The sequence below is a fragment of the Pempheris klunzingeri genome, chromosome 10 (assembly GCF_042242105.1).
Source record: "Pempheris klunzingeri isolate RE-2024b chromosome 10, fPemKlu1.hap1, whole genome shotgun sequence".
In the NCBI taxonomy this organism is placed as follows: Eukaryota; Metazoa; Chordata; class Actinopteri; order Acropomatiformes; family Pempheridae; genus Pempheris; species Pempheris klunzingeri.
In genome coordinates, this window is record NC_092021.1 from 20,891,200 (window position 1) to 20,909,182 (window position 17,983).

General features: G+C 41.7%; 1 protein-coding gene across 1 annotated transcript; it reads right to left on the bottom strand.

The window, feature by feature from the left end:
• Positions 1-6: 6 nt before the first annotated feature.
• Positions 7-12,008, bottom strand: slc9a2 (solute carrier family 9 member 2). Its single transcript, XM_070837753.1, has 13 exons — positions 11,747-12,008; positions 11,382-11,596; positions 11,025-11,273; positions 8,817-9,067; positions 8,519-8,736; positions 7,295-7,494; positions 6,750-6,839; positions 6,597-6,667; positions 4,837-5,004; positions 4,618-4,723; positions 2,357-2,473; positions 2,018-2,105; positions 7-1,031 (listed from the first exon to the last, which is right to left on the bottom strand). Exons 1-13 carry the CDS (start codon positions 12,006-12,008, stop codon positions 619-621), a joined length of 2,448 nt encoding a protein of 815 aa, XP_070693854.1. The 3' UTR covers positions 7-618.
• Positions 12,009-17,983: the final 5,975 nt, after the last annotated feature.

The following is a 17,983-nucleotide window of genomic DNA, read 5'->3' on the forward strand; positions in this document are numbered from 1 at the left end:
CTTTAACAACATAGAAAATTTATTACAGAAAAAGAAAAAAATAATAATAAAGAGGTTCTGGACTTGTGAGGTCCATCAGTGTAACAAACATACAAAAAGTCACTTTGTTCTGCACAGCATCAGTCCCTCGTGCTGATATGGTCTATACACAAAACTTGTGTCCTCTCTCATACAACTGCCACACACAATGGACAATGAAATTTAAAAAGTAAAATATTTACATGTAAGGACAACAAAATATTTACTCAAAAATAAAAGTTTAAATTACATTATATTGAAATATTAAAAAAAACCTACAGGAAGATAAAAAAGTATTTAAAATCACAATGAAATATTGAATAGTGAGACTATTGAAATAACTACAGAGACACAGAATGGCTGTTGACAGATCCTTCACTATAGTGCACTGTGCTTATGATGCATCTGGTTTTATGGTCCAGTTTGACTCATTCTGTAGGGTGGTTCACCTCTCATAACAAATTAATGAACCTCCAGTGTTCATTTATTTGGCTCTTCAGGGTTATGAATACACAGCTCTATGTAGAGACCCTGGAGCTGCGTTAAAACCTGAGACTCAGTCTGTGGCAGTCCTGCTGCTCTTGACGCTCAGGGGCGCTTTTACATCTTCGGGTTCCACCGAGGCCGCCGCAGTAGAGGGTTTTGTGCCGCGTTGTCTCTGGGTTCAGCAGCCCAGGCTGGAGATGGAGGCTGCGGCTCCTCTTCTACTGCTTCATGTTGCCCATTCCTGACGTTATCAGCTGAGCCGCTGTCATTGTCAACGGAGGAGTGGAAGTGACGGCGAGGAGCAGGAACACGGGAATCACTGGAGGAGGAGTTTGTTCTGGGCGTGCCACTGCCGGCCCTGCCTTTCTCCCTTCCTGTGTTTTCATCCAGCTTGTCAACAGAGGGCGCCTCTGTCAGGGTGTCCAACCTGCGTAGAGGCATCATGGCTCTGGAGGAGGAGCGTGCGGGTTGGCCAAAGCGAGAGCGTCTGGAGGGGTAGGCCAACTCTGACATTGTTTCGTCATCATCTGGGACAGGTGAAGAAAGTGGTGAGATTGTAAAGAAACAATTAAGTGAATTTAATCATGCCACATTTTATAGAATTGTAAATGCAACTCCAAATCCAAAAACGTTGGGAGGCTGTGTAAAATGTAAAGAAAATGAGAATGCAATGATATGAAAATGCTATTCAACTTATATTCAACAGGGGCACAGAGATTTACCTATTGAACCTCAGAGAGCTGCTGGTGAGTCAGTCATCACAAACTTATGTGCAGAAGAAGAACTTCATTTTACATTCTGGTGGAGATCCCAAAGTTGCCAAAGAATGTTTTGGGAAATGTGTATAAAATGATACACAGGAAATATATTTCACTTTGATGGTGCTGACATCTCTAAGGCTATACTTACCTTAGGCAAAGCTTTGACTTTGATTTATTTAATTAACATTTGCTAAGTAGCACTAAATGCAAATTGCAGCTAAGGCTTATAGGAATAGCATTAGTTCTGCAGATGTTTGGTCATAATCTTAAGTACTGGAGATATAAACATATTGACCTGATGTGGCACCGGAGGAGACAGGGGATATGAATGTTTCTCCTAAATTTCATAACAATCCATCTAATACTTGTTTAGATATTTCAATCCCTAACAAGGATGTCAACCTTAGGATGGCGCCACGAGGATGTCAGGAGATCACTAAAGTCGGTAGGTATTACCCTAAATTACTTCAATCATTTCATGGTGATCCATAAAAAGTTGAGTCATGGGTTTGAATTTGTTGCTCAATGTAAAGATCATACAGTGTGACTTCAATGAAGGGCTAGAACAATACATAGATATTATATGATACACTAATAAACTCCAGAGAAGGTCCCATTTGTTGAAAAAAGATGTAAGATGCATCAAAAAGCTATGAAATAAACTAACAAGTCAACCTTCCACTTACAATTATTTCTCCACCTTTACGGGAAAACTGGATGTAAAGGGGCTAAAGGTAGTTTAAGAGGCATACCTGTATAGCTCAGCCTCGCAGGAGGAAATTTTGAGTCCAGACTTTTCCCGGCAGGAAGAGAGAAGTACTTATGAGATTTAGGCACCACCTGAGAAACACATGGGGGTGAAACATCAGAATAATGGAGCGAGAATGCAAAGAGAGAAAAAGGAGGATGATGAACAAGAGATGGGATTAAGAGAGCAAACCTCACATTTTATCTCAGTTTATTCAAGAGATAATTAACCTGCTTCTTATGAGCTTTAATTCTGCTCCCAATTACCTCCCTTAACTAAAAGGCTGAGAACATATAAGTAAACAGGTAAATACCAGCTGTAGTTACAGAGTTTTCCTGCTTACCGTTGTCTGGAAGCTGCCAGGTCGGAGACTTCGACGGACGCTGGTGTGGCGTCTTATCAGTATCTCTTTTGTGTGTCTGTCGTTGGGAAGGGCATGCTTACTTGTGAATGCCACCGTCTGGTTAAAAAACAAAAGAAAAGGTACAACATTACTCATATAACAACACACAGCAGATGAAACCACTAGTGGATGATCCAGCTCGCATATTTCACTGTTTTTGACATCTGTAATAAAGTCAGCCTACGGGCGGCCAAAATGCTTCAGCCTTAAGGTCAATAAATTCCACTGACTGAGCAGGAAACAAAGGTTGAAACAAACAAAAAATTTAAAATGCTTTGAGAGGAGACGGCATTCTTTACAGCTCAGATTACTCAACCAAAACTGGCCACACCTGTTTGAGCTGCGAGGGTCTGTGTCTACATTTAGACATGCAAACCAGAACAATTACTTCCTCCATGCAGCTTCTCCATCACTATCAAGATAGTTCTTTCTGTCCTGCAGCTATTAGCTTGACCTAAAACAAACATAACCGCCTTTGAAACAATCTAAAGGTTGCCATTGTTCTTCAGAGAAATGTCTCATGTCAACAAAAGGACAGCAAGGACAGAGAATAGGAGCGACGTTAACATTCCCTCCTGTCTTTGTTAATACAATTGTCACATAAATAAAAACACGTGAGGGACACTGTTAATGTAACAATTCACATGACATACAAGTTCAAGTTGGTAGCATGTGACCAGTGTGAAAAACTGGAGAGACAGAAGGTGATGCAGCGCTTGTGTGAGCGGCAGAGCAGTGAAGATGTGAAGAGCGGAGGGGGGGGGACACTTGAAAAGAGGGGCTGTTAAGGTAATCAGACAATTCGACTGGCCAAGAACAGAAGCACATGCTCCCTATTTGTCTGCACATCAAAGCGTCTCTGTGCGCTTTCCAAATGGGTGGTGTCATGTCACTGATGGAAAAGTACTGCCTTCCGTCTGTGGCTATGCAAAGCAGCTCTGGGTTTCAGTGCTTGGAGGATTCATATCATTGTGTGTGAGCACGGCATTAAACAAACTTCCTGTTTACAAGGACACTGGATGAAAAAGACGTCTGTTCTCCTTTGCCAATCACAGACAAATATGTCAAACAGATCACAAGATTTTAGGTGAAATGATTAAATTGCATTGTTCTTGCATTCCCATCAAAAAGAAGGATAAAACAACGACTGTTTCTTGAAAAAGAGATGTGTTATGCGGCTTCATTTTAGAGGCTGGAAAATGTTCAGATATGTAAAGAAACACATGCGAGTGTGGGTCTGATCCATGTGAGACAAACAAGAGTTCGACAACCCTCACACTACTGTATATACTCTAAGCAGCTGACAGTTTACTATAACAACAGATTCATGCAAATGCGTGAGGAGTGGCGGTGGCTTTCTGCCTTTACTCTATCAAACAGCGGCTATGGGAGCATGCCGATATCTTTCACTTAAAAAAGAAGTAAGTACTCTATTACATGTCCTGCATCACTCCTTCTTAAGTAAATGTTAATGTCATCAGATGTAATTACATTTTTAGACTGTCCACGCTAGTGTTGTAGCTGGCTGAGGTGGAACAATTTTAAGTACTTAACACACTGTTCAGTAGTTTGGTTCAGTCTGGGGTTGGGCAACTCCAAAGGGTCACAAGATAAATCTAAAGCGTCATGGGATGATTAATGGGGGAGGAGAGAAAAAAAACAAAGTTCTCCTGCACAATTTTGCGTTGCTTCTTTTGGACTTTTCTCTTGGCTGTTTTTGTGAATTATTGGATAACTCGATCTCTTTAAGACTTTCATAGGTTTCATTTAAATGAAACCATTCGAGAATTTTAGAGGGGAAATTAGTGTAAGTGATTATGACTCAGACATGATGAGGGGCATCAAGTAGACAAGGACAGTATCTTTGTATTTCCTAAGTTTGTCATATGTGTTTTAAATGTAAAATTGTAATCTGAATTTTAATACTTACTACTCCTGACATATGTATGGAGTAAAAAGTGGAATAAAAAATGCAATATTTTTCTCCTTGTGGTGAAGTACAAGCACAAATCAGTAAGAAGTAGTGTACAATGAATAAACTAAAGTAAAGTACAAATACCTCTAAACTGTACTAAAATATCATATAAGAGGTGCTTGGTTTCTTTCCACCACTGTGATCCGTGATAAAAAGGAGGGGAAAAGGAAGAAAGGGGGGAGAAAAGCAAGATTATGTGCACACAGCTGTTATCCTAAAGTCTCACCCGCTGCCTGATCTTGTACATGTTCTTGGACAGGATGTCGTGCATGTTCTTCAGGTCGGAAGTCAGGAACTTCTTCTTAGGTTTGGCAGAGCTTTTCTTTTCCTCACTAGACGAAAACAGATATTAAGAGAAAATAAATTATTTTCTCAATTCCCCCTTTGACGATCTGACAGTAAGGAGGGTGTGTGATATCAGAGAAACATGACGAAGGTTTCGTACTAGAGCGAGACGATGGACGGAGCAGCGCTGATGTCTCCAGACACCGTGTCCAGGATCTCCATGGCGTTCTGCAGCTCCAGCTTCTTATACAATGCCACAATACTGGACTCGGCCCGGTTGTCTCGGATCAGGATCCTCCGCAGGATTCGATTGTTGAACTTCATGAACCTGACATGGAGCGAAAAGGGAATTACGCTGATTAGAGTCGACAGAGATATCTGTGAAGGCCCTGTGGCGGAGACACCCAGTCACAATAAAATACAGTGCAGCCAGAAAATAACAGGCACATTTGTTTTGTTGTGCTTGTTCTGTACTTTAGGGCACATTAGATTTGAATTGATACAATAATCAGGAGGTTTGAAACAATGATGTGTAAAAAAGGTGGTTTGTGTTATTCTATATTTTTCTTATTGTCAACAAACCCCCTGAAAAGATTAAAACCAGCAATGTGTTCATAATAAAGGAACATGTCACCCAGTGCAACGGTGTTCCTCATGAATGTGTTTTTGTGTTTCTGGACAACAATGAAACTCTAATACACACAGGAATAAGCTGTATCAGGTTTAGAATAAGAAAGATATAAAATATAACCAAATTTGTCCTTCAAAGTGCTGAACCTCAGCTTAAATTTGAGAGTTATCAGAAAGAGTTACCACCAATTCTCGAGGACGGAAAGTAACTGGACAAGTTAAGTCATCATATTTAATATTTGCAAATACTGTATATGTTTAAGTGCAATTTTTGTACTAAATTTCTACTGCAATTTTCTTGTTGTCTGACTTTATTTGTGCCAACTTTTGTCTCGTTTGCACAATATAGTTACTATTTATGATAGTGTTAGTTTTCTTATGTATGTAGTGTTAGTTTTTTAAAGTTACTGTACTGGTTCTTGCTATTCTGGTGCTGTGACACTTAATTTTCTTTCCATTTTTTTGCACTTGATGACCCACATCAATCAGCAGATACTTGATTGTCTTCACTGTTAATGCCCTGTCAGGTCTGTACTGCAGCCATCTACATTTATTGCTTCTTTCAGAGGTTTTTTCTGGTCAGCAGGAAGCGCAGTGAAACACACGATCAGCAGGATTGAGGCCACATGACTTACCCGATCAATCAAGAAAATTCAGCCATTTGGCTATTATTAGTTTAGTCATGAGCCAGAAGAAATCCTAAATTGAGGGACTGTGTATAAAAAGGGCTACAAAACCTCAAAAAGCTTAAAGTTAGTATTGTAAATGGACAGAGCCAGATAACAAAGCCAAAACAAACACTAATACTAATATAACTAATACTTTCTGACGGCTTTATTTGTTACATTCAGGTCTGCAGCATGTTTGGACAAGTTAATTCAAACTTAAAATCTGCATACTGAGACTTGAGGAACCCGTCTCACGAGAAGAGCATGAAGAGTGTGTAAAAGTGGAAAATGTGTGTGGTCCCATATAAAATGCTAAAATAAATGTATAAATAAAAATGTACAATATACAAGCTTTGTGTTATTATATCATATTATAAAAGAGTTGTTTGCTCCAAAGGAAAAAAACACTAGATAAAATGCAACGCATTGATAGAATTGGTACCTGGTGTGAGGGCGAGAGATTCAAAAGAGACCATGAGGAAATAAGAACAACGTTTCAGCGCTTTGGGAGGAAATACATCAGTGGCACAGCCGATGGCAGAAGCTGAACACGAGTCTGATTAGCTGTCAACATTCCCACACGGCTTAACAGAATGAGCGAACAGGAGGAGAAAGTTCTTACTTGTCCTTCCAGTAGAAGTGGCTCCACTGTCCACAGAGGTCCTCTATGCCTGCTATGGTGTGCTCCATGAGCTGAGAGCAAAGTGAAACATGTTAACACTGAGTGCAAAAACATAACGTCTACCACATTTACAAGAACCAGTCTGTAGCATACCCTGCAGTGAATCTCTACATTGATGGTGTCAAGATTGCGGTTGGTCCTGCGGACGTTGATGAACTCAATCAAAGGTCGAATGCTGATGCCCTGTGGAGAGGAGACAAAAAGATCATAGATTCAGCAGAGCAGGATTAGAAGACTTTCAAAATCTAAACCTAAAATGTAAAAACCAATCAGTACACAGTGTCAGCAGCATAACATAACATAACACACTGAAGAGCTGCATGTGTCGCATTTCAAGATACAAGGAATAAAAGTTAAGAGGCAGATTTCTGAGTCCTTATTTCAGCACAATGTTGCAGTTGGGATACAAAATCATTACGTCATTACAAATCATTTCAATGAAATGTGGTGGGTTAACAGCTCAAAAGAAAATCAAAGACACAGGCCACCTGTTTCAAAATGATTGTTCACTACTTCTACTAAGACAAAACACTAACATCATACTACTGTTTCGTCAGAGTGAGAGTTAGAAAACAAACGATTCTCAGCAAACAGCTGTGTAAAATGTTTTGAATTTAGCCATGCAAACGCTCTCATACCTGCAGAAAGACAGTGAAGAGGATGATCGCAATGGTGGCAGTGACGAAGAGCTGCTTGCGGCCGATGTTATCAGGAAGAGTGAAGGCCAGGGCGAATGAAATTGCACCCCGCAGACCACCGTAGGCCAGACCAAACTGATCTTTCAGGTTAAATGGGATGGTGCGGAAAGGGTTAATGATCTGAGTCAGCACCAGGACACCTGGGAGGGAAGGGTAGAGAGATGTCACAATGTTATTTTTACAGAAGTGGTATTGGTAGAAAGTTTAAAGCTGCACAAACTAATATTTTTATTCTAATAATGAATTAAGTGATTATGAAAGGGGCCACTTGTTGTGACGAACCCACAGAGAATCTTCACCTGATTCCCTTCACCTCTACCAAGCTTTGAAGCATCTTTCAGCTTATTGTTTTGGGTTTAACTAACTTTACTGTTTTGGTTCATTCTCATCTGCCTTGGTTCCAGTCGCAGCAGACGGCTGTTTTCAACGACAAAAAGCTCTGATAAACCTATTGTACACTAGCTGCCCAGCACTGAACAGCAGGCACATTTAGCAGCTAGCTTTTGAGCATCGTTGGGCATTTAGCTGAGTGTTGGTGGAGACCAAAACAGGGCTAGAAGGTGAGGAGATATTTGGCATTGTAGGCTGAAAAACAGTGTTTTGCTGCCATCTTTGGTTTCAAGCCTGTTTCACCTCTCATTTTGTTTAGATGTTTGAGGGGGTGCTAAGTGACTCTTTAAAGTTTAATTCGGTATTTTACACTCTTATGGGTCAAAGCTATGGAGAGAAACTGTTAAAGGTTTCCTGATTGTTGTCTTGTGAGTATTCAAAAGTTGTTTGCATTCAGCGTTACTCACCAAATTTCATTTTGTGTAAGTCTGAAAAACTAGTTCAAAGCATTTTTCCCCCCTCAAATATATGAAATATGATCTTTAAAAATGTTGCTCTGTTTACAACCTTGTTTGTTATGAGTCTTCTTCCTTCATGCCATTGTTGGTACATAATTTCCTCAATTGTTGTCACACAAGTGACACTGACTGTTCAAAGGAACAGCGTGAAGTCAGAACAGAAGGATGAGAAACACACTGCTTATGTATATAACACAAACACAACTGGAACCCAAAAACATTTCTTCATAACACTATTAGTGGTCAAAAACTCCACAGGGCACCTTTAATCCTGCAACTAGACTGAGATACCAAACAAAACCTGCCCTCTTCTTACCCAGACCTCTCCATACAAAAGCAAACAGCAGTGTGAACAGGATGTAGCCCCAGTTCCACTCGTGTTCTGTTGTTATGGTGACGACTCCCAGGAAGAAGAAGATGAGGGTCTCTGAGATGGAGCCAAGCATCTTGACCACGTGGCGGATGGTTGTGCAGGAACGCTGGGAAACGTTTTCCTCCACGTAGTACTTCATGGTGAGCGCGCAGGTCACAATGCTGCAGAAAAACAAGCTGTGTTTCTGTTGTAGCATTGAAACTGTCTGCCATTCAAATACTAAATAATAAAATCTACTCACGCCATGATGGATGAGATGGCGAAGAGCTCGGCCACCAGATAGGCCAGGTAGCTGTACATGAATATGAAGAGTGGCTCGATCTCTCGGACCTTCGAGGTGAATCTTGTGGTGAAAGATGCCACGAAGCCAAACAGGATGCCGAAGCCCATCCCACCCAGCCCGACCACGAAGAACCTCGCCACCCCCAGGAAAACATCCACGGGCTCCACAACCGGCATCTCCGCCACAAAGTTGAACATGTTGTACAAAACCTGAAAACACGTTCACACACATGCTGAAACACTCATGCGGACACAGTTTTGCACACATGGGTCATGGGTGGTGCAGCCTCTAGTGACACAGTTTCAGATAACAGTGATTTACTGAAATATTTACTCTGCACTGTTTGCAATTTGATAATTTAATTTCCCCAAGCGCACTGAGTGACTCATAGAAAAGGAGCAACCGGCTTTGTTGCTTTTCCTCCTGTTCAGCCGACACCTCTGACAATGATACTGCAGTTTTCTTGGCGATGTAGCCGGTTAACCTGCTGTCTGACTGCACACAGCTATTAAAAGTTACATTTAAAAGGAAAGCAAGAAGTTTGTAGACACTGGACATAATGTGAAAGCGTAAGGCAAGGGCAGCATATCTTAATATTTTAGTTCTTTGTCAACAAATGCCATGAAAGGCAGTCAGACCCAAGCCAAATGATTTTTTTCCTAAAACAGCTGGGCACAGCTTTATTTTGGGAGACTATTCCGAGCCACAGAGTTGGTGTGCTAGTTAGTATTTCTAATAGACAACAATGGAGCTCTATGGCACAGAGGAATATCAGGTTTTGACTACACAGACACAGGATCAATTCATTATCTGTTTTGGTCTTTTCATTGGACTTGTTGTTGATAAGAAAAATACTAAACATCACCAGACATATGTTTTAAAGAGCAGATACTTGTTTTTGTTCATTAAAAGATGAGTGACACAGACAATAACCTGGTACTCTCTGTCACAGATGAAGCTAGAAACTTTGGGACCCCACTTTTTAAAAAATATGATCCCACTGGAATTTTTGCAGGTCCTCTCCACAATCTAAGCCCCTACAATTGACACCAGGTTTTATTTAACCAGAGACTGCGGAGCTCATCGGAAGTATTTCAGCTTTTGGTAAATATTACATCTTGTTTGATTCATGCAATACGGCAACACAAAGCTCTCAGTGCAGACCACGCCTGGGCTTTCCAAGTCTCCTGGGTAAATGTTTGTCTTCACTTTCTGCTACTGCGTACTAAACAAAAGGGTCACCACACCAAAGCTGGAAGCGCGTTAATGAGGGTAGGTGTTTGAGCACATTAAGGAGAGGGTGAGGGGAGAAATTTGAGCATGAGCTCACCTCTGTAAACTTTCAGACCACGATGTGTGTGTTAACTCCTCCCATACAACCAAATGCAACGGTGACCTCAGAAACTGGTTTGACGGCATCTGTACAAAGACGTTCCTAAACACACATAGCTGAGGACTGATCTTTTTCATGTCTCCAACAACATTCCCTCACTTCCACTTTTGATTAATCTATCTGGTCAATAATTTTGCCAGCGCACAGACGCTTCCCTCCCACACATTATGTTCTCCTACATGCATACTAACCCAGAAAGAGTGAACAAATTGTACAGTGTCTGGTGAAACCCGAGCTGAGCCTTTAGAGAAAGAATAGAAAAGCTTCAGACAACACAATACTGGAGCTGCCATTTCATATAATAGCAGTCTTGAAAGTAAAGGCCCTTAACTGGGTCTTAAATGGTGGGTGGGGTTCCAATAGTCTCCATAATGAACCATATGTGTGTGATTCTGATGTGTAGAGGAAACTACTGACCAAATATTTGTGCAAAATAATCAAATTTTACATTTGCATTTCAATTTGTACCCACACTAGATGCAGCTCACTCCCAAATAACTTCTCTCCAAGTGTATTTGGCCACTGGGATTTTCTCTGTTATCCTAAACAATGCCATTAGCACATTAAGAACAGTTTGTAATGCCACCTTGTTCATTACTCAGCATGTTTTCATAGTAAGCAGTAGCCTGGAGGCATCCAACGCAAGCAAACATGTTTCTGCAGGTCTCAGTCTTAGAGTAAAGGGAAGTCAGAGAGCAACAAACGTTTAAAACATCCCGCTAAACTGCACAGATTCAAACACCTTGCCAAAGCATCCGTCTGAGCCCACTCACCACAGTGACAGCATCATTGAAGAGGCATTCCCCAAACACCACGATGTACAGCTGCTCGTTGACGGACACGTCCTCAAACACGCTCAGCACGGCCACAGGGTCCACGGCCGAGATGATGGTGGCAAACAGCAGGTTCTCCTGGAGGTTGATGTCCTGCACGCCAAAAGCCTCAATCTGGCATATGGCAAACAGAGACATGCCGATGCCGATGCTGTTCCACAGAGTCCCCACCACCGCAAACCAAAACACCTGCAAACACACAAAGACAAGGTCACATTGTACTCTGAAGTATGCATCTCATGTCTTATGTCTTATGAGATCTGTTTCTTAGGAAACTGTGGCTGATTTGTAACTGACCGTGCCGACGTTCTCAAAGAAAGGCCTGGTGGGCATGAAGTAGCCCGAGTCGAGGACGATGGGAGGAAGCATGTAGAGGAAGAAGACATTGCTGGTGAGCACAGCGGGGGGCTCCTCATGGACAGAGTGCATGATGCCACCCACAATCAGACCAATGCTGATGAGCAGGCACGACTCTGGCACCCAGATGGTGATCTTGTGGTACACATGGAAACCTGAGAGAGGAGATGCGAGTTTAGTTAAAAAAACAACCAGGAACAGGCTAATAAAGAAGAAGCTCTGCTTGTAAAACAAAACCTCTGTGGCAGGTTCTCACCTATTAATGACTAAACAGTGACCACTTTCAGATAATGTTAGTTACTCACCAATCTTTGCAAATGAAGCCAGCAGCATCCACAGAGTGATCTCAAACGGTATCTGTATTCTTGGGTAATCCATTGTAAAGACCGGCAAATTTGCCTTACTCGAGTCTGGATAGGCCTGAGGGTTGTCTGGTTTAATCGGGGGCATAATCGTGACACCGCTGGTCGGTTTGGGGGGTATTTCTCCTCTGGAGCCATACAGAAGACTTAAAAATATGAAAATGATGATTAAACATCCTTTTCTTCTGGTAACGCTTAAATCCATCGTGCACAAAAACAACACAGTAATCCAAATTGATGTGAATGTCAGTCACTCCAGATTCACAATCGAGAAAGAGGGAAAAAAAACAGGTGAGGTGAGAAAAAAGTCAGCTTCTTCTCTAAAAGTTGAAAATTTCCATCCTCCCTGACCTCTGCAGCAGCAGCGACTCCTTCTTTAATTTTTCTTCGGAGCACAAAGCTGTGTGAGCCCACAGAGAGTCCTCCTTCAAACTGCGCTAAAACACACCTGTGGTTTACCTGCTGCGCGTCCACGAGTTCCGATACAGGTTGGGCGCGGCCCCGAGCGCCGCTCTGATTGGGTGTCACCTGAATCAGATAAAAAGGGTGGGACGTGGTGTTTCTGCTGGCCACTCCGCGCTTTAGTTTCGGTGACACCCGTTTCTTCAGCGAGTTTCAACTTTCAACAACAGTTTTTCCTGATTTACCTAAAGTTACTAAAGGCTTGATCATGTTCAGGCCACCACAGTTACAATAGTAATTAAAACATTATGGAGTCTGGCTAATATAAATTGGTTTCTTCCTTTAAAGGTGCAATTTTAACCAGTTTACCTCTGAAATTCAACATCTTAAAAGGTCAATTCAGCCAACAAACGTATTCACAGCATCACTGGATGACTGGTTAAATCTGAGCATCTCTGACTGAGCCTGAAAACCCATTTTCACCAAAAAAGAAAAAATTTATGCTGAGATAAAATATTAGTAATGGCAAAATGCATTTTAGATTAAATCTCTAGAGATGCATTATCTCTTTTGAAAGAGAGAATTTGATATGAACTATGAAAGAGTCACAAAAACACTATTAATTTATGTTCACTCAGTTCACTGAGACCTGAGGCCACGAAAGAGAGACTTTAAACATGTTTTGTCATGCTCATGGATGTCCCAAACATGGTGGTTTGAACACTTGGCCTCCATCACACCTGGATCTCCATGTGAGGGGGAGGAGTATTTCACAGGTAGGTGCATCCAAAGCCTCCCCCAGACAAAAACAAAACAAAACTGGAACAACATGTTGAAAATGATCATGTAAGTGTAAGAGCACCTGGCTGGAGTGTGGCTATAATTCTAACATTGATTATAATGAGAAATGTGCTACTAGCAGTGAATATTGTACACGGAGATAGTGTGCATGTGTATGTCCCTGTGTGACTTTACCTGGACATTTCTGATGCATGTGATGCTCTTTAGAAACTTTAGAAATACTTAAGAGTTTCTAGAATACATATTCAGTTGTATCACTGATTGTAGATACATCACACACTGTGTCAAAATCACTCTGCATCACATTTAGCAGCTAAAAGTTCTTTTTATCAAATTTCCCATGATATGATATGATATTATGCAAAAAGTTGTCTGCTGGTCTCATAATACTGACTGTTCAATTATTTGTATCATTCCAGCTTTTTAATAATAATCTCAATTTAATCAAAATTTGAATTTACCACCTAATACTGTTTTTTAAAAAAAAAAAAAAAAAAGAATTTAACAGTCAAACTGTTGATTGCTCACTTACAATCAGTCTTAGTATTTATTACGATTATCAATCATTTCTTATCTTTCCATCATTATTTTGACATATAATTTGACTTGACTTAGTATCTCAAATTATTGGCGTGGAAGGGGGCTAAATATATCATTTAATTTCATGAAAAAATGTAATTAATTTAATTATTATTATAAGAACGTGTTTAAAACAAACACATTATCTATTTTGGAATAAAAAGCTGCTGAAGCCACAACAATTGTGACCTAGGGAGAATATTCATTATTTCATTATTTTTATTACTATCAAATGTGCATCCGTAGTATTAAATGTGCCAACATGGTGTTGTTTCACTCAGTGCACATGATCCCACCTACAGACGCTCAGTGTCGGTGCCTGCACACCGGGCCTGCAGCGCCCCCCGGCGGGCAGAGGAGGCGCTGCTCTGAGCGGAGGTATTACGTCTCGGTGTGTCAGAGGGAGTCAGGGCGAGTCTTGACTGCAGACATCGTCGAGTATTAAAGCAGGATGCGCATCAATATGAAAGGAAACCACTGCGTTTCTCTGAACGGTAAGAGCTGTTTATTTATCTCTTGGTTCATTCATGCGTCTGATTCTCGTTTGACGTGTCATCATCTCACGGTTTGTCGAGGGCGTTTGTTCATCCACACTGATTTATTCTGTCGTAAAGAGAGAGCAGCAGCCTCATACATGTTTACAGCTATTAATAAATGTCGCTGTATCTGGTTTGTCTTCACCCGGCTCGTCATTATTTTTTAATTGTCCTGAACCAAGTGTGCAGCATCCTGCAGCGCCGCGCAGCATCCTCCCTGAACGAGCACCAGCAGATATCATGACGCAACATTTGTTATTGTCCGGATGTCAGTGAATAAACAGGCATCCACACTGAAGTATAATGACTGTATTACTGGCCGGTGCTGCCATAAAGAGGTTTCTGTTGCACAGCTTCGGCCTCTGTGTGTTTGTTTCCACGCACCCAGGCTGGAGGAGAGGAGGACAGGATGACACCCTGTTTCATGCAGAAGGCCAGGAGAGTGTTGGTCTGGGATTATGGAGTACAATGTTTGTTTGTTTTTTTAAATACATTTTACATCTTGCTTGTAGCCACTGCAGGTCACCCAAATGCTCCCAGCTGAGCGGAAAGGGTTTTATTTGATCTGTGGAATCACAGTTTTCAGTCATAATTGTTATAACAGACAGGAAACTGAATAACACTGAGTTCTTCTCTGGTTCACCTTCAACTGTCTCCTCTTTTTCTGCCTTCTGTGTGTGCTGGAGAGAGATTTTTGAGAAAGAAGACTTCACCTGCCACCTAAGGTCCCACCCACAGCACAACTCTGTGTGATCCTGTAGCATCATCAGTAGGAGTTCATTCATTATCATCATCATCATCAAAGGGCTCTTTCTCGTGCTCAGTTTACTGCTGTCTGGGTAACAAGAGCCTCTTTATGTATGACGTTGTATGTATGTATGTGTGTGTGTGTGTGTGTGTGTGTGTGTGTTCTCTTGGGAATGAAGTCGTTAGCATATTCTCCTCCTGTTCGATCAGTCGGATCAGAGAGCAGTTTATGGATCAGTCTCTGTGATTGGAGTCGGGGAGTCAGCCGTCCATGTGCCAGTGGTTATTTCTACATCAGGCTGACGATAGTGGATCAGACTCGAGGGACGGCAGATCGGCGCAGCTCAGCTCTGAGCCAAAACAGGATCAATAGACTGAAATTGAGAGGAACATGGGGGTTACCTGGGGACACAGGAAAAGGAGATGGCTGGAGCAAAAAATAAAAGGGCAGGGTAGATGACAGAGCAGAAGAAACGCGGCATGAGTCAGTTGGGAGAAATTTAAAGGGATGAGAAGGAGGTGAGTTAAGGAAGAGGATATCTGAGAGAGGCACTGCAGTGCAGCCGGTGCTGACAGCATCTGCAGGGGGCCAGCTGTGTGCCGCCAGCCTGACTAACTGGGTCATGTTGGTCTCCAGACTGCCCCAGAGGACTGTCTACAACGAGGACCACCTTAATCCTCTCTGTCTTCTCCACCTCAACGCACTTCTCGTGCGTCCTCACTGCGTCTTCTTCTTCTTTCCTTAAAGCTGGAAAACAAAAATCGACCAAAAAGTCTCTCGCTGACCTGTTTCGCCGTATTGAGGCCAGAGGTCACGTACAGAGCAGCAGCAGCTGTGAAGCCAAGTGCTCAGTGCACATCATCAGTGGGGATGCTTGTTGGAAGGACGCCCTCATCTCCCATTACTCTCCCAAATGACACTACAGCTAACAATTAAATGTCAGTAAGAGCTTAAATGATGAATGGATTGATCGATTTTACTGTTTAAATAAGCAAGAATAACAAACATTCTCTTGGTCCAGCTTCTCAAAGATGGAAATTTTTCACTTTCTTCACTTCAGTCCACTTTTTTTTACATCACTGCATTTTTAATATTTTAGGAGTTTGGATTGTTGGTTGAGAACACCAAGAACTTCTGAGACACTGTCTTGGAGTTCAGTAAAATTGACAGTAAAAACAGTCTTTCAACTTTTATGTACTTTATCTGGTATTTAGTTTGTATTTTTGTGGTTAATGAACTACTTATTTATTCCATAAAATGGCAGAAAATGCCCACTGCAGTATACTAACGGGGCTTCTTTAAATTTCTCATTTTGTCTGAACAACAGTCCAGAATCCAGAGATGTTCTGTTTATAATGATGTAAAACAAAGAAAAGCAGCAAATCCTCACATTTGAGAAGCTGCAACTAGCGAATGCTTTTGTTTGATAAATCACTTATAAACGATTTAACAGCCATCAGAACTGCTGTTAATCAGTTTTACGTCCATGATGAATTACTGAATTGACAAACCGTTTAAGAGGCGCCACTCCGTGTGTTTCGTCTCCCCTCAAGTGTGTAGCTGATGGCTCTCAGACAGATGTAATGATGATGATCCACGGCTCCCTGTGGCTTTGCATTAGATCCACTGTGGGTCTCCTACAGAGCCTCCCACGGTGCCCCAGGCAGTGGAGATTACAGCATGTTAGAAGACAGCACCCACTGACAATGACGTCCATACAGGCTAATGAGGCAGAGCATCGTCGCTGTAATTGTCATCTGTTTTGGTCTCACATGAAGGAGCCAAAACAGAGATTAAACTGGCAAAGAGCATCAGACTCACACTCTGGACTAAGTGTGTGCGACTATGCTGATGACTTTGAGCGTCGTGTGTGTGTGCATGTCTTTGTATCGTTATAAGGGCAAATTATGAGGACAATTTTCCTGGTTTTCACAAATTCAAAGTGGCGTTTGAATGTTGTTTGAATGAAAGACTTGGTTTTAAGGTTAAGGTTAGGGTAAAAGTGAGGCCTTCAGAGTGTGTGTGTGTGTGTGTGTGTGTGTGTGTGTTCATCATTTGTGTGCATCGTATGACGTCAAAACAGATTGACGTGTAAAAATAGCTCTCCATTGCAGAGGTCCTTACACATGAATACACAGTGGCAGTGACACAGTCACAGTTGTTCTCCTTTCATCAGCATCCTATCAAACACCCAATACTAACAGTACCAGATATTTCTCTCTGCGTATATTCGGGCTGAGACTGCAGAGACAGTTTATTCCGGCTGATCACTCTGAGCAAAGGCAAGTGGATATTTGAGGAAGAGGACATGTTAACTGAGTCTGACATGCCACGGGAAATGTAAACTTGTACCTCCGAGGGCAAAGCAGCTCTCAGCTCAGGTTAGTCATCAGACCTTTTGCTGCACTTTTCTCTTAAGCTTTCGTGTTTGTCTTCACGCACTGTTTTGCTGTTTTTTCCTCTCTATGCCCCGCTCATTGTTCTGTGGCTCATATTTGTGCATAGTTGTGCTTTACAGGAGGTAAATCAATACACGGACAGCACACTTGTCTTGTTGCTGATTCTCACTCATGCATCAGTGTTTCCTCATCGTAGCCACCGCGTGCCACACTTGGCACAGCCTTAGTTTCCTGTTCTCTCACTGTTACATGTCATTTTGGCCAGTGCAGGTGCTATGTAACAACATGGGCAGCCCTGTACGCAGCAGCTTTAGCAGACTTGTCTTCACAGAATGAGTATGGGATATAATGTTGTCTCGGTTTCACTATGGGTTACTGAATGTGGCGGAATAATAATTGCAGAGATGATAAAAGGTGTGTAAGACCCAAGTGTTTGTTTGTGGTTAACATGATAGTACATTATCATATTGCAATGAACAAGGTGATGTTGTTGAATTCTCTTGTGTTAGATATGGAGACATGTTGCACATTTTGAGCCAGTTTTTCTCTTCACCTCACAGTTTGTTTTGGAGCTGTATTTGTTTTAATTTACAGGTCAGATTACGATCAAATGTATGATTTATATTTATAGCTCCCAGAGGCACCTCTGACATTTTGGCTCAAACCACACATTCTCATGAATGTCTCTGTTGATATTCACGTTTCCCCCGATGTT

What these genes read in the sequence shown, in the direction of transcription:
- slc9a2 (XM_070837753.1), bottom strand. Translation starts at nt 12,008, where the DNA reads ATGGATTTAAGCGTTACCAGAAGAAAAGGATGTTTAATCATCATTTTC. An exon ending in GGCTTCATTTGCAAAGATTG is followed by an intron (nt 11,597 to 11,746) that starts GTGAGTAACTAA and finishes CTCCTCTCTCAG; the next exon opens with GTTTCCATGTGTACCACAAG. An exon ending in TTTTGTATGGAGAGGTCTGG is followed by an intron (nt 7,495 to 8,518) that starts GTAAGAAGAGGG and finishes CTTCCCTCCCAG; the next exon opens with GTGTCCTGGTGCTGACTCAG.